Source organism: Babylonia areolata, chromosome 2, assembly GCF_041734735.1.
Source record: "Babylonia areolata isolate BAREFJ2019XMU chromosome 2, ASM4173473v1, whole genome shotgun sequence".
Classification (NCBI taxonomy): domain Eukaryota; kingdom Metazoa; phylum Mollusca; class Gastropoda; order Neogastropoda; family Buccinidae; genus Babylonia; species Babylonia areolata.
In genome coordinates, this window is record NC_134877.1 from 23970183 (window position 1) to 23983639 (window position 13457).

The window sequence follows — 13457 nt, forward strand, 5'->3', positions numbered from 1 at the left end:
ACACTGCCCTCACCTCACCTCATCACATCATACACTGCCCTCACCTCGTCATATCATACACTGCCCTCACCTCACCTCACTTCAACACTCCAGTCAGGTACGCTGGGAAGTCTTGGACATTCATTTGTTTATTATTGTTGTCAAAATACACCTGCAGGGAATTTCACAATGGGTCAAATATCATACATCAGGCGGTGCTTTAATTTCAGTTTGGCCCAACTGTAAATGGAGCTGACTGGTCCGTGAGGAACAGGGTGACTGATTTACACCTGAGGTGCCATTTGCATTGCTTGGATCTAACTTTTTGACAGTTACACCTGACTAAATGCCTACGCTGACCGAACTACACCATTGGTCAGTTCCATATAACACACAGTTAGTAGCGGGTTACGACCATACTAGGCTCTTCCGTGTGTGTTTAGAAAATGATAATAAACAAACGAATATCAGAGGGCTTCTCAACATACTTGACCCTCTTCCATACAACAATGCTTATGCCGAATGGTTTTATCATTCAGTAGTGTCCTGTACTCAATAACTCGGCACCAAGAGCTGGTTCGTTGACATTCTGAGAACAAGTAAAGAATAAAAAGACTCGAGGAGCCCCAGAATGTAGTTAAGCAAATAAATGACAATAAACTTAAGGCAGCCTATGGAGAAAACGCTTCCTTTTGATTGGAATGTTGTGGCGCATTATCTTCAAAGCAAAACCGAAGGCAAATAAATGACAATAAACTTAAGGCAGCCTATGGAGAAAACACTTCCTTTTGATTGGAATGTTGTGGCGCATTATCTTCAAAGCAAAACTGAAGGCAAATAAATGACAATAAACTTAAGGCAGCCTATGGAGAAAACACTTCCTTTTGATTGGAATGTTGTGGCGCATTATCTTCAAAGCAAAACTGAAGGCAAATAAATGACAATAAACTTAAGGCAGCCTATGGAGAAAACGATTCCTTTTGATTGGAATGTTGTGGCGCATTATCTTCAAAGCAAAACTGAATCTGCACAACAGTCAAGTGATTTTGTTAAACTGCTCATCATCTAAACAAAAATTCAGAAAACTGGATATCTAGATTATCTTTTCGCACCCCCTATCTTTAAAGCACTCTGTTTACCCCAGGTTACTCAGCAGGTGTATGTGTGTGTGCATGTGTGCATGAGTGTGTGTGTGTGCATCTCACCTGCAGTACAATGCGTTTGTGAATGGCGAACTTGGCGATGATGTGGGACAGGAGGAGGTGGCCGTGGTACTTGGTTGCCGGGTCGACGCTGTTCTTGGCCAACAGACAAGGCCAGGCGAACGTCATCAGTCGCCGCAGCTTGTTGCCTTGCTTCCTGTAAATATCCAGTCTTGAAATAGCGTGACGTCAAGAAAATGCTTCAGGTTTCTCATGCTGTGAAACACAGTATCAAGTTTTTGTGTACGTCTATTACGTTAAGGGATGACTGGAAAGGTATTGTACATACCTATCATCCCACCAAATTGGTTCCTATACCGCTTGTGGCTGTAGAGAAAATGGCAACATTCAAGTTTTCCACACACACACCACACACAGAAGCTTACCACAGTCACACAGATGCATATATACATAGACCAACGAGACTGGGTGATTACATACACTCATTTTGTTTACACACAAGAGACAAAAAGAAAATGCAACAATGACTGGAGCGTTGATTAGCTTTTAGGATGGATGAGACAATAAACAAAGGCCCCATGTGCGACATGCACTTAGCAAACGTAAAAGAACCCACAGCAACTAGAAACTTGTCCCAGATTGAGTGTGAAAGATAAAAAAGAAAATAAAATGTTGGGCAGTGCTGCACTATGACAGCAGTGCGTTGCAGCCCGAGATTCCAACAAAGAAATGTGATGTGACAAAAAGTAATGCTTCTTCTTCTTCTTTGCTCATGGGCTGCAACTCCCATGTTCACTTGCATGTACACAAGTGTGCTTTTACATGTATGACTGTTTTTATCTTGCCATGTAGGCAGCCATACTCCATTTTTGGGGGTGTGCATGCTGGGTATGTTCTTGTTTCCATAACCCACCGAATGCTGACATGGATTACAGGATCTTTAACATCCCTATTTGATCTTCTGCTTGTGTATACACATGAAGGGGGTTCAGGCACTAGCAGGTCTGCACATGTGTTGACCTGGGAGATCAGTAAAATCTCCACCCTTCACCCACCAGGAGCTGTTACTGAGATTCGAACCCGGGACCTTCAGACTGAAAGTCCAATGCTTTAACTGTTTGGCTATTGTGCCCGTCAAAAAGTAATACAACACCAATACAGAAGAAGAAAAGACAGCCAAGAAGGCGGGCGAGGTGAGGGGCGTACTTGTTGGCGGCGTCGTGGATGTGAGAGGAGGCCTGCTCCACCAGCAGACAGGAGAACTGGGTCAGCAGAATCCGCACAGCGTCCGACGTGCCCCACGGCTTCTCCGGGTCGATGATGCGGTTGATGAAGACGCTGATGACGTTGTCCTCAGTGTCCTGATCCGGGGCAGGCGGTCCGCCCACCAGGGCGTCGCACTCCCCTTTCTCAAAGGAGGCGTAGAAGGAAGGGATGATGATGTACTGCAAGATCTGAAAGCACACAGCATGGCGCTCTTCAACAAGGTCCCAGATTCTCTTTTTCTATCATCTGCCTCCTGTCTGTTTGTCTCTGTTTTGCTTGCCTCGTTCAACTGTGAGCAAAAAAAAAAAAAAAAAAAAAAGGGGGGGGGGAATTTAAACCCAAAAGCTGTTTCTCTTTAAGTCCCACACATGTAGAAAACGGCAATATTGCAATTTGTGCATAAGTTTTATTTCTGGGATGCCACGTTTTTAAGAGCAACATCTTCCATTACATTTCAGTTGATGTGACGATTCTTGGCGTTTCGCTGGTACTTTTTACTTACCTGTAAGCAAGCAGTGTTCAACAGTGCTAGGTCCAAGTTGTAAAACCTTACTTAACTAAGTTTCTGAATCTGCGCAAGTTTTTTGTTGTTTTTGTTTGTTTGTCTGACATTGCTCTCAGATGTCATGCAGAAGAAAATGCATCTACCGAAAGCTGTACACAAAGTACAGCAGAGCAAGAGAATGAGATGTTGTATGTTTACATGCTGTATGTTTACATGTTGTATGTTTACATGTAGTATGCCCAACCTGTCCCTACCTTTGCCTTCAGCTCCTGGTGGAAGTCAGGGTCGTGGAACACCTCCACAAACTTGAAGAACGCCTTCCTCTTCCAGTCCACAGAGTACTTCTGATGAGCGAGAAACAAACACAACAAGAAGGTACACATAAACGAGTCGACAATACTCAGAAGTGTTATAATGCAAACAGTTAGAGACTGCTGACTGAGAGACAGAGGTAAGACACCCTGAATTTAATGAAAGACCCCCCCCAGCCCGGAAAACAGAGTATGGCTGCCTAATATGGTGGGGGTAAAACCGGTCATATACGTAAAAGCTCACTTGTGTATATACAAGTGAACTTGGGAGTTGCAGCCCACTAAAGAAAAGAAGAAGAAGAAGAAGAAGAAGAAGAAAGAAAGAAATGAAGAAAACACAACAAAATTTGTACCTTTGATCCAAATAAAGAAATGAAAAGAATTGTATTAATCAAGAAATACAGATCTTCACAGACAAAGATATAGGGTGAGTGGGAAACAAAGAAAACTGAACTGAGTTTACTTTATTCAGTTGAAAGGGGTGTCAACAAATAAGCAAACACTACGCTAATTATTAACAACAATCACATCATCTTTGAAAGGGGTGTCAACAAATAAGCAAACACTACGCTAATTATTAACAACAATCACGTCATCCAACAGAAGTTTTAAAAACAACCGGATATAGATATACATAATGACACTGATGTAATTCAGAATATAAAATACCTAGGGTAGGTATGGGTAATTTATAAAAACGTGCTCTCAAAATACTAAAATCAGGGGAAGCAAGTTGTAGGACTTGGAAAAAATGAGCAGACAATCTTTTCCTGGTGCAACCAGTAGGAGCAAACCTTCAAAAACAAAAGAACTGTGTTTGACTATCATACTACACAGTACACAACTTGAGCTGGTCGCTTCGACTGGATCGTTCGCAATTTGGCATACCTACCCTATCATGTGACACAGTCACCTAATAGCAACAGGTAAAATTTTTCTTCAAGACAGAGAAATTTCTCTTCTTCAATGAAGGAGAAGGAGAGATTTACACTGACAGAGACAAGGCGGCCATGAGACAAACAGCACAAGGTCTGCGCAAAGACAGAACAATTTCTGTTCTTTAATAACAATAATCATAATCATTAGTATTCACATAGCTTTGAATCTTATGCAGAGACAAATCAAAGCGCTTTAATAAAGGAAGAGAGAGGAGCAGAGAGATGAGCAGTGACAGAAAGAAGGCGGCCACGAGACAAACAGCACAAGGTCTGCGCAAAGACAGAACAATTTCTGTTCTTTAATAATAATAATCATCATAATCATTAGTATTCACACAGCGCTGAATCTTGTGCAGAGATAAATCAAAGCGCTCAATAAAGGAAGAGAAGAGAGATTACCACTGACAGAGAGGAGAAGGCCATGAGACAAACATCACAAGGTCTGAGCAAAGACTGAACAATTTCTCTTCTTCAGTGACGGAACAGAAGACATAAGAGCAGTTACAAAGAGGAGGCCATCACACAAACAGCACAAGGTCTGTGCAAAGAGTGAAGTGATGGCCTGGAGGTAACACGTCCGCCTAGGAAGCGAGAGAATCTGAGCACGCTGGTTCGAATCACGGCTCAGCTGCCGATATTTTCTCCCCCTCCACTAGACCTTGAGTGGTGGTCTGGACGCTAGCCATTCGGATGAGACGATAAACCGAGGTCCCATGTGCAGTATGCACTTAGTGCACGTAAAAGAACCCACGGCAACAAAAGGGTTGTTCCTGGCAAAATTCTGTAGAAAAATCCACTTGGATAGGATAAACAAATAAAACTGCACCCAGGGGAAAAAAAAGAAAAAAGAAAAAAGGGTGGCGCTGTAGTGTAGCGACGCCCTCTCCCTGGGGAGAGCAGCCTAAATTTCACACACACACACAGAAATCTGTTGTGATAGAAAGAAATACAAAATACAAAGAGAACAATTTCTCTTCTTCTAATAATAATAACAGTAAGTATTCATATAGCGCTGAATCTTGTGCAGAGACAAACCAAAGCGCTTGATAAAGGAAGAGGAGAGAGCGGAGAAGAGAGAGGAGCAGTAAAAAAAGAAAAGAGGAGGTGGCCAGGAGGCTCACATTGGCAACGGTGTCCTCCAGGAAGTCCTTGACAAACTGGAACTGGGGGATGAAGCGGAACATGAAACAGCGCAGGATGTGGAACAGCAGCTCGATCTCCATGTTGTTGTGTCTGCACACAGACACACACAAATATAACACACACACACACACATACACACACACACACACACAGTACAATACCCACACAGACACACACAAACACACACACACACACACACACACACACGTCTACACATACATATAATACACACACACACACACACACAAAGAGCAACATTTCAATTGCTCCAAAAAAAGGGTGGTTTTTTTGGTTGTTTTTTGCCTCTGCAATGCTGATGACATTAGCTCTGTTGTGTGTGTTGAAACTCTGTTCTCACCACCATCATTTAATTAATTAGCCTGCTTGTCTGTTCATTGTTTCCATTTCTGTGCTGAAACATTCTGATCAGGTGAACAAAAAGGGTGAATAAAGCATGCGATTTGTGGCAGGTCCACTTCCTTTGCGTTAGCTGTGCTTGACTATGTGTGTATACATATGTGTGTGTACATAACTACATGCATGTATATGAATGTGTATTGTGTGTGCATGTGTTTATGTAAATTTGTGCCTGCCTATGTGTGCATATATGTTAGGGTAGCTGTTAGATACACATGTATGTTAAAATGTATGTATGCAGTGTGTGTGTGTGTGTGTGTGTGTGTGTGTGTGTGTGTGTGTGTGTGTGGTCACATTTTGGTGTGTGTGTATGTAACATTGATGTAATGTTTTATGTTAACAAAAGCGTTTTTGTAAAGCACCTAGAGCAGATTTCTGGATAGTGTGCTATATAAGTATCCATTATTATTATTATTTGTAAAAATGATTTTGTAAAACTGAACAGTCTGCGGCTGGGGGGTGCTGGGGCCGCCTAAAAACAGGCTGCTGACAGAATCATCATCAAAATGCCGTTGTGGAAAACATCATGATACTGAAGTTCTCTCACCCATAGAATTGTTCTTTCTCTCTCACATGTGATAAAACCAACAAAGTCAGAAAAAGACATGCTAACCGAGTGAGTGAAAAAAAAAAAAGAGGACAAAAATGAAAGAAAGAAAAAAGAGAGAGAGAGAGAGTGTAACAGAAAGAAGAGAGAGAGAGAGAGAGAGAGAGCGAGAGAGAGAGAGCGAGAGAGCGAGAGAGAGAGAGGCATGCAGACACTGACAGATACAGAGAAAGAGAGAGAGAGAGAGAGAGAGAGAGAGAGAGAGAGAGAGAGAGAGAGAGAGAGAATGTAACCGAAAAAAACAGAAAGTGACAGAGAGAGAGAGAGAGAGAGAGAGAGGCACACAGACACTGAGAGAGAGAGAGAGAGAGAGAGAGAGAGAGAGAGAGAGAAACAGAGAGAAGAGACAGAGAGAGAGAGGCACGCAGACACTGAGAGAGAGAGAAAGAGAACACTGAACACTGAACACTTTAATGTCAATAGCTTTACAGCCCTAATGACATGGGGGTTCATAATACAAATAACAACATGCATCAATAGTAATAATATTGATGAAAACCAAAGCCAAAACTAAATCAATCAATCTGTGAGAGAAAGAGAGAGAGTGAATGTAACAGAAAAAAACAGAGAGAAAGTGACAGAGAGAGAGACACACACACACACAGACACTGAGAGAGAGAGAGAGAGAGAGAGAGAGAGAGAGAGAGAGAGAGAGAGAATGTAACAGAAAAAACAAAGAGACAGAGAGAGAGAGAGAGAGAGGCACACAGACACTGACAGAGAGAGAGAGAGAGAGAGAGAGAGAGAGAGAGAGAGAGAGAGAGAATGAATGAATGAATGAATCTTTATTTTCCAACGGTGAAGATATTAGCACTTTGGCCGACTTACACATCTGCCGTTGTTCTAAGAGACACACAAACATGTACGCATATAAAAGTAGTTATACTGAATACTTAATACATGTATAATGTACGAGTATAACACAGCGTCAAACTGAGAGACACAACATCACTCACATCTGTGAGAGAGAGAGAGAGAGAGAGAGAGAGAGAGAGAGAGAGAGAGAGGGAGAGAGAGAGAGAGGCATGCAGACACTGACAGAGACACACACAGAGAGAGAGAGAGAGAGAGAGAGAGAGAGAGAGAGAGAGAGAGAGAGAGAGAGAGAGAGAATGTAACCGAAAAAAACCCAGAAAGTGACAGAGAGAGAGAGAGAGAGAGAGAGAGAGAGAGAGAGAGAGAGAGAGAGAGAGAATGTAACAGAAAAAACAAAGAGACAGAGAGAGAGAGAGAGAGAGGCACACAGACACTGACAGAGAGAGAGAGAGAGAGAGAGAGAGAGTGTGTGTGTGTAACAGAAAGAAAGACAGAAAGAGACAGAGAGAGAGAGGCACACAGAGACATTCAGAGACAGAACAGAGAGCGAGAGAGAGAGAGAGAGAGAGAGGGAAAGAGAGAGAGATAGGGGCACACAACAAAACTGAGAGACAGAACAGAGAGAGGTTTCAAAGTGGTATGACATTGAAAGACAAAACAGTGCACAAGGAACCCACTTGAAGAAGTTGAGAAGACATTTGACCAGCATGTCTGGCTCCTTCCAGAAGACATAGTCCTGCTGATCCTGTGTGAAACCAACATCACTGTCAACATCCATGACACCGTCATGTCTTTGCCTTTCGCTCTTTGCTAATAGCTCATCTTTTCAAAACCGATCTGTAAGCATTCTAAGCTTCTTACTTCTACAAAACTGCCCCCTGCCTTCCAACTCACTTTGCATGGTATGATGTGTGAGAGGAGGGAGTGTCATTGTTAATAAAATAACATGAAGGGGAAAAAAAGATATGACAGGTGGGTGTGGTGTCACTGTTAATAAAATAACACGAAGAAAAAAAAAGGTATGACAGGTGGGTGTGCTGTCATTGTTAATAAAATAACATGAAGAAAAAAAAAAGGTATGACAGGTGGGTGTGGTGTCACTGTTAATAAAATAACACAAAGAAAAAAAAGGTATGACAGGTGGGTGTGGTGTCATTGTTAATAAAATAACATGAAGAAAAAAAAGGTATGACAGGTGGGTGTGGTGTCATTGTTAATAAAATAACATGAAGGAAAAAAAGGTATGATAGGTGGGTGTGGTGTCATTGTTAATAAAATAACATGAAGAAAAAAAAGGTATGACAGGTGGGTGTGGTGTCATCGTTAATAAAATAACACGAAGAAAAAAAAAGGGTATGACGGGTAGGTGTGGTGTCATTGTTAACAGAATAACACGAAGAAAAAAAAAGGTATGACAGGTGGGTGTGCTGTCATTGTTAATAAAATAACAAGAAGAAAAAAAAGGTATGTGAGGTGGGTGTTGTGGTGTCATTGTTAATAAAATAACATGAAGAAAAAAAGGTATGACATGGGTGTTTGGTGTTGTTGTCATAATTAATAAAATATCACGAAAGAAAAAAAAAAGTATTATGACGGGTAGGTGTGGTGTCATTGTTAACAGAATAACACGAAGAAAAAAAAAGGTATGACAGGTGGGTGTGCTGTCATTGTTAATAAAATAACACAAAGAAAAAAAAAAGGTATGACAGGTGGGTGTGGTGTCACTGTTAACAGAATAACATGAAGAGAAAAAAAAGGTATGACAGGTAGGTGTGGGGGAGGGTGACAGGAGAGACAGAAAGAGAAATCTTGAGTGGTTCATGTGATTTGAACATTTCTATCAAGAAAAGCTCTCTCCCCCCCCCCTCCCCCCACACATATTAACCCACCCACACTACACACTGACCACACAGGTGAACCTCTTGACTATGATGTCAGACACCCAGATGTTACACGGCTGTTTGACAAACTGGCTGTGGGAAGACAGCCAAGTGTCATCACACACACACACACATTCCCTCATCTCACTCCCACCCACCCACACACACACTACACACTGACCTTACACGGTTGTGCCTCTTGACGAAAGTGTCAAACACCTAGATATTATAATCAATGTGCAGTACAGTAGGCTATGTTTATAATTATATTCAAATAATGTTTCTTAATTCTTTCTGTTTTTACATTAAGAATACTAGTTATTACCTGCAGTGTGTGGATGTATGTATGAAACGGTGTATGTGATATTTTTTACATTTGTATCTTTGTATAAAAGCTGTTGTTGACTTTTACAGTTATGGTCCCCATGTTGTTTACTTGTCTATGTTGTGATAATGCACCTGACCAAATTTCTCCAGCTGGAGATGATAAAGTTATTCTTATCTTATCTTATCTTATCCAGGAGCTGTTTGACAAACTGACTCTGGAAGGACAACCAGGTGTCGTCACACACACACACACACACATTCCCTCACCTCACTCCCACCCACCCACACACTACACACTGACCACACGGTTGTGCCTCTTGACAAAGGCGTCAGACACCCAGATATCCAGGAGCTGTTTGACCAGCTGGCTCTGGGAGGACAGCCAGGTGTCGTTGAAGTGCACTAGCCGACTCATCAACACCATTGCCTGGTACTGCAGGTCCCACGTCTCCATCGGCGGTATCATCACCGCCGCCGACATCTGACAACAACAGGTTCTGTTCCTCAAAGACGTGTCACTGTGTTCAAACAAATCCACAGACGCTACACCACGTCTGCTAGGCAGATGCCTGACCAACAGCATTACCAACGCCCTTTGTCAGGCCTTGATGTTCATGCAATATATTTGTGTACCTACTGGAGCAGGTTTCTTCAAAACTTTGCCAGAGGACACTGCTTTTCTTGCCTTGGGTTCTTTTTCAGTGCGCCAAGTGTGTGTTGCACTTGGGATCTCGGCTTATCATCTCATCCAAATGACCAGAGACACTCAGTTTGATTTTCCAGTCTGACGGGTGCAATAGCTGAGTGGTTAAAGCGTTGGACTGTCAATCTGAGGGTCCCAGGTTCGAATCACGGTGACGGCGCCTGGTGGGTAAAGGGTGGAGATTTTTATGATCTCCCAGGTCAACATATGTGCAGACCTGCTAGTGCCTGAACCCCCTTTGTGTGTATATGCAAGCAGAAGATCAAATATGCACGTTTAAGATCCTGTAATCCATGTCAGCATTCGGTGGGTTATGGAAACAAGAATATACCCAGCATGCACACCCCCGAAAACGGACTATGGCTGCCTACATGGCGGGGTAAAAATGGTCATACATGTAAAAGCCCACTCGTGTGCATACGAGTGAACACAGAACAAGAAGAAGATGATTTTCCAGTCAAACTTGGGAGAAAGAGTGTGAGCGGAATCGAACCCACACCCCGACAGATACTGTAACAGTGGAGCAGCATCTTAACCCTTCTGCCACCTTCCTTCTAAGGACAACACTCGTCCATAACAATAATATCGATTATGGATACTTATAGAGTATATCTTCATAACACTACTACCTCGGAGTATGGCATTCTAGCCAGAAAACGTCTCCTGGGGCTTTACAAAAAAACATAACATATTCAATCAATGTTATGCATACATACCAAAGCAAAACGCACCTTGCAACAATAAACCTTAATACAACAACTACTACTACTACTACTACTCCTAATGAATACTTATAACATCACTTTCCAGAAAATTGCTCTTGGTGCTTTACCAAACACATGCTATTCTACATACATAAATCATCACTGTGGCTGACACAGGACAACTCATCTTCATAATGATAATGGATACTTACATAGCACTCTACCTAGAAACCTTCAGAATACTACTCCTACTACTAATGGATACTTAAACAGTACTCTATCCAGAAAACTGTTCTTAGTACCTTCATACTACTACTACTACTAATGGATACTATGTAGCATGCTATCCAGAAACCTTCAGGATACTATTATCAACAACCATCTACCTGAAGATCTAGTCATCAGCCCCATCCACATGTAATATGCAGTGTGTGTGTGTGTGTGTGTGTGTGTGTGTGTGTGTGTGTGACTGTGTGCAGTGTGTGCATGTGTGAGTATGCACAAGTTTTTATATTGATATGCACTTGTATGTATCCTAATTTCTACTGTATCTGTGTTTGTATATGATTTTCGATTTATGTTCGTACCTTGTTATGTACTATCCCCCCCAATATTCCTTGTGACCCCGGTACACTTGGTAATAAAGACATATTCTATTCTATTAATAATGGACACTTACAATGTACCCATCCAGAAAACTGCTCTTAGTACATTCATAATACTACTACTAATAATGGATACTAATATAGCAATATCCAGATACTTTATTCTACTACTAACAGTAATGGATACTTATATAGCACTGTATCGAACAAAATACCTTATAAATATTACAACAAATAATGAACATTTATCCAGCACTATATCCAGAAAAATGCTCTGTGTGCTTTAAAAAACACAGTCTTCTAATTTGACATATTACATCAATATAGCATACACCACACCAGAATGCAACTTGCTAACTATATACACATGAGATGAGTTTTGAGGCCAGATTCAAAAGAGGTGATGTTGTCAGTGTCAGAGGTTGGCAGGGAGTCTGATCCACATCTTCAGTGCTTCAAAAAGATCTTAGTCTGTAAAATTCAGCGCCCACCAACGAAGCCCTGTGAAGACGCACCAAACTTGTGCTTGGAAACCCACAGAAAGCAGTATGTACGCCTGCTCTCCTTGTACCAAGCTTGTATCTTCTGTTGTTTTTCTTTCGATATAGAAAAAGAGAAAAAAAAGAAGAAAAAAATCATCTCAAAAACAGGAAGGAGGCGCACCCATGGACACACACAAAGACAACACACACACACATAGACACACACAGTCACACACACACACACACACACACACAGACGCACACACACACACACACAGATACACACACACACACAGGGACACCTACCTGCACCTGGCCCAGAAGCATGGTGGACAGACGCAGAGGGTTGTTCTCCAGCACCTCCCGGATTGGCTGACCGTCCTTGTGACTCATGCAGTACTGAAAACACCAAGGGCACGCACACACACACACACACACATTCAGCTTCAACCCATCGACAAAGAACTCAACACAGACACACAAAGAAACACCACGGTGAAACGTGCAGTTAAATCAAATCTAACTAATCAAGCCTTCTCACCACCAGGAAGTGTACAGACTGCTGGTCCTTGAGCCACTAGTGGGTCAGGGTAAAATGTGTGTAGTTAGAAATTTAACAAGCCTTCTTACCACCAGGAAGTGTCCATACATCCTTGAGCCACTAGTGGGTCAGGGTAAAATGTGTGTAGTTAGAAATTTAACAAGCCTTCTTACCACCAGGAAGTGTCCATACATCCTTGAGGCACTAGTGGGTCAGGGTAAAATGTGTGTAGTTAGAAATTTAACAAGCCTTCTTACCACCAGGAAGTGTCCATACATCCTTGAGCCACTAGTGGGTCAGGGTAAAATGTGTGTAGTTAGAAATTTAACAAGCCTTCTTACCACCAGGAAGTGTCCATACATCCTTGAGCCACTAGTGGGTCAGGGTAAAATGTGTGTAGTTAGAAATTTAACAAGCCTTCTTACCACCAGGAAGTGTCCATACATCCTTGAGCCACTAGTGGGTCAGGGTAAAATGTGTGTAGTTAGAAATTTAACAAGCCTTCTTACCACCAGGAAGTGTCCATACATCCTTGAGCCACTAGTGGGTCAGGGTAAAATGTGTGTAGTTAGAAATTTAACAAGCCTTCTTACCACCAGGAAGTGTCCATACATCCTTGAGGCACTAGTGGGTCAGGGTAAAATGTGTGTAGTTAGAAATTTAACAAGCCTTCTTACCACCAGGAAGTGTCCATACATCCTTGAGCCACTAGTGGGTCAGGGTAAAATGTGTGTAGTTAGAAATTTAACAAGCCTTCTTACCACCAGGAAGTGTCCATACATCCTTGAGGCACTAGTGGGTCAGGGTAAAATGTGTGTAGTTAGAAATTTAACAAGCCTTCTTACCACCAGGAAGTGTCCATACATCCTTGAGCCACTAGTGGGTCAGGGTAAAATGTGTGTAGTTAGAAATTTAACAAGCCTTCTTACCACCAGGAAGTGTCCATACATCCTTGAGCCACTAGTGGATCAGGGTAAAATGTGTGTAGTTAGAAATTTAACAAGCCTTCTTACCACCAGGAAGTGTCCATACATCCTTGAGCCACTAGTGGGTCAGGGTAAAATGTGTGT

At 42.0% G+C, this 13457-nt stretch overlaps 1 protein-coding gene across 4 annotated transcripts in view; it reads right to left on the minus strand.

Annotated features, from left to right (window-relative positions):
- LOC143299390 (transformation/transcription domain-associated protein-like) overlaps nt 1-13457 on the minus strand; it is a 132354-nt gene that overhangs the window by 77691 nt on the left and 41206 nt on the right. For all 4 annotated transcript variants that reach the window (XM_076612590.1, XM_076612582.1, XM_076612574.1 and 1 more), the window contains exons 26-32: nt 12153-12245; nt 9654-9833; nt 7823-7890; nt 5284-5395; nt 3168-3257; nt 2349-2596; nt 1185-1338 (exon numbers count right to left, since the gene is read on the minus strand). In XM_076612590.1, coding sequence (XP_076468705.1) covers nt 1185-1338; nt 2349-2596; nt 3168-3257; nt 5284-5395; nt 7823-7890; nt 9654-9833; nt 12153-12245 — 945 coding nt within the window. The remainder of the gene's footprint in view (nt 1-1184; nt 1339-2348; nt 2597-3167; nt 3258-5283; nt 5396-7822; nt 7891-9653; nt 9834-12152; nt 12246-13457) is intronic.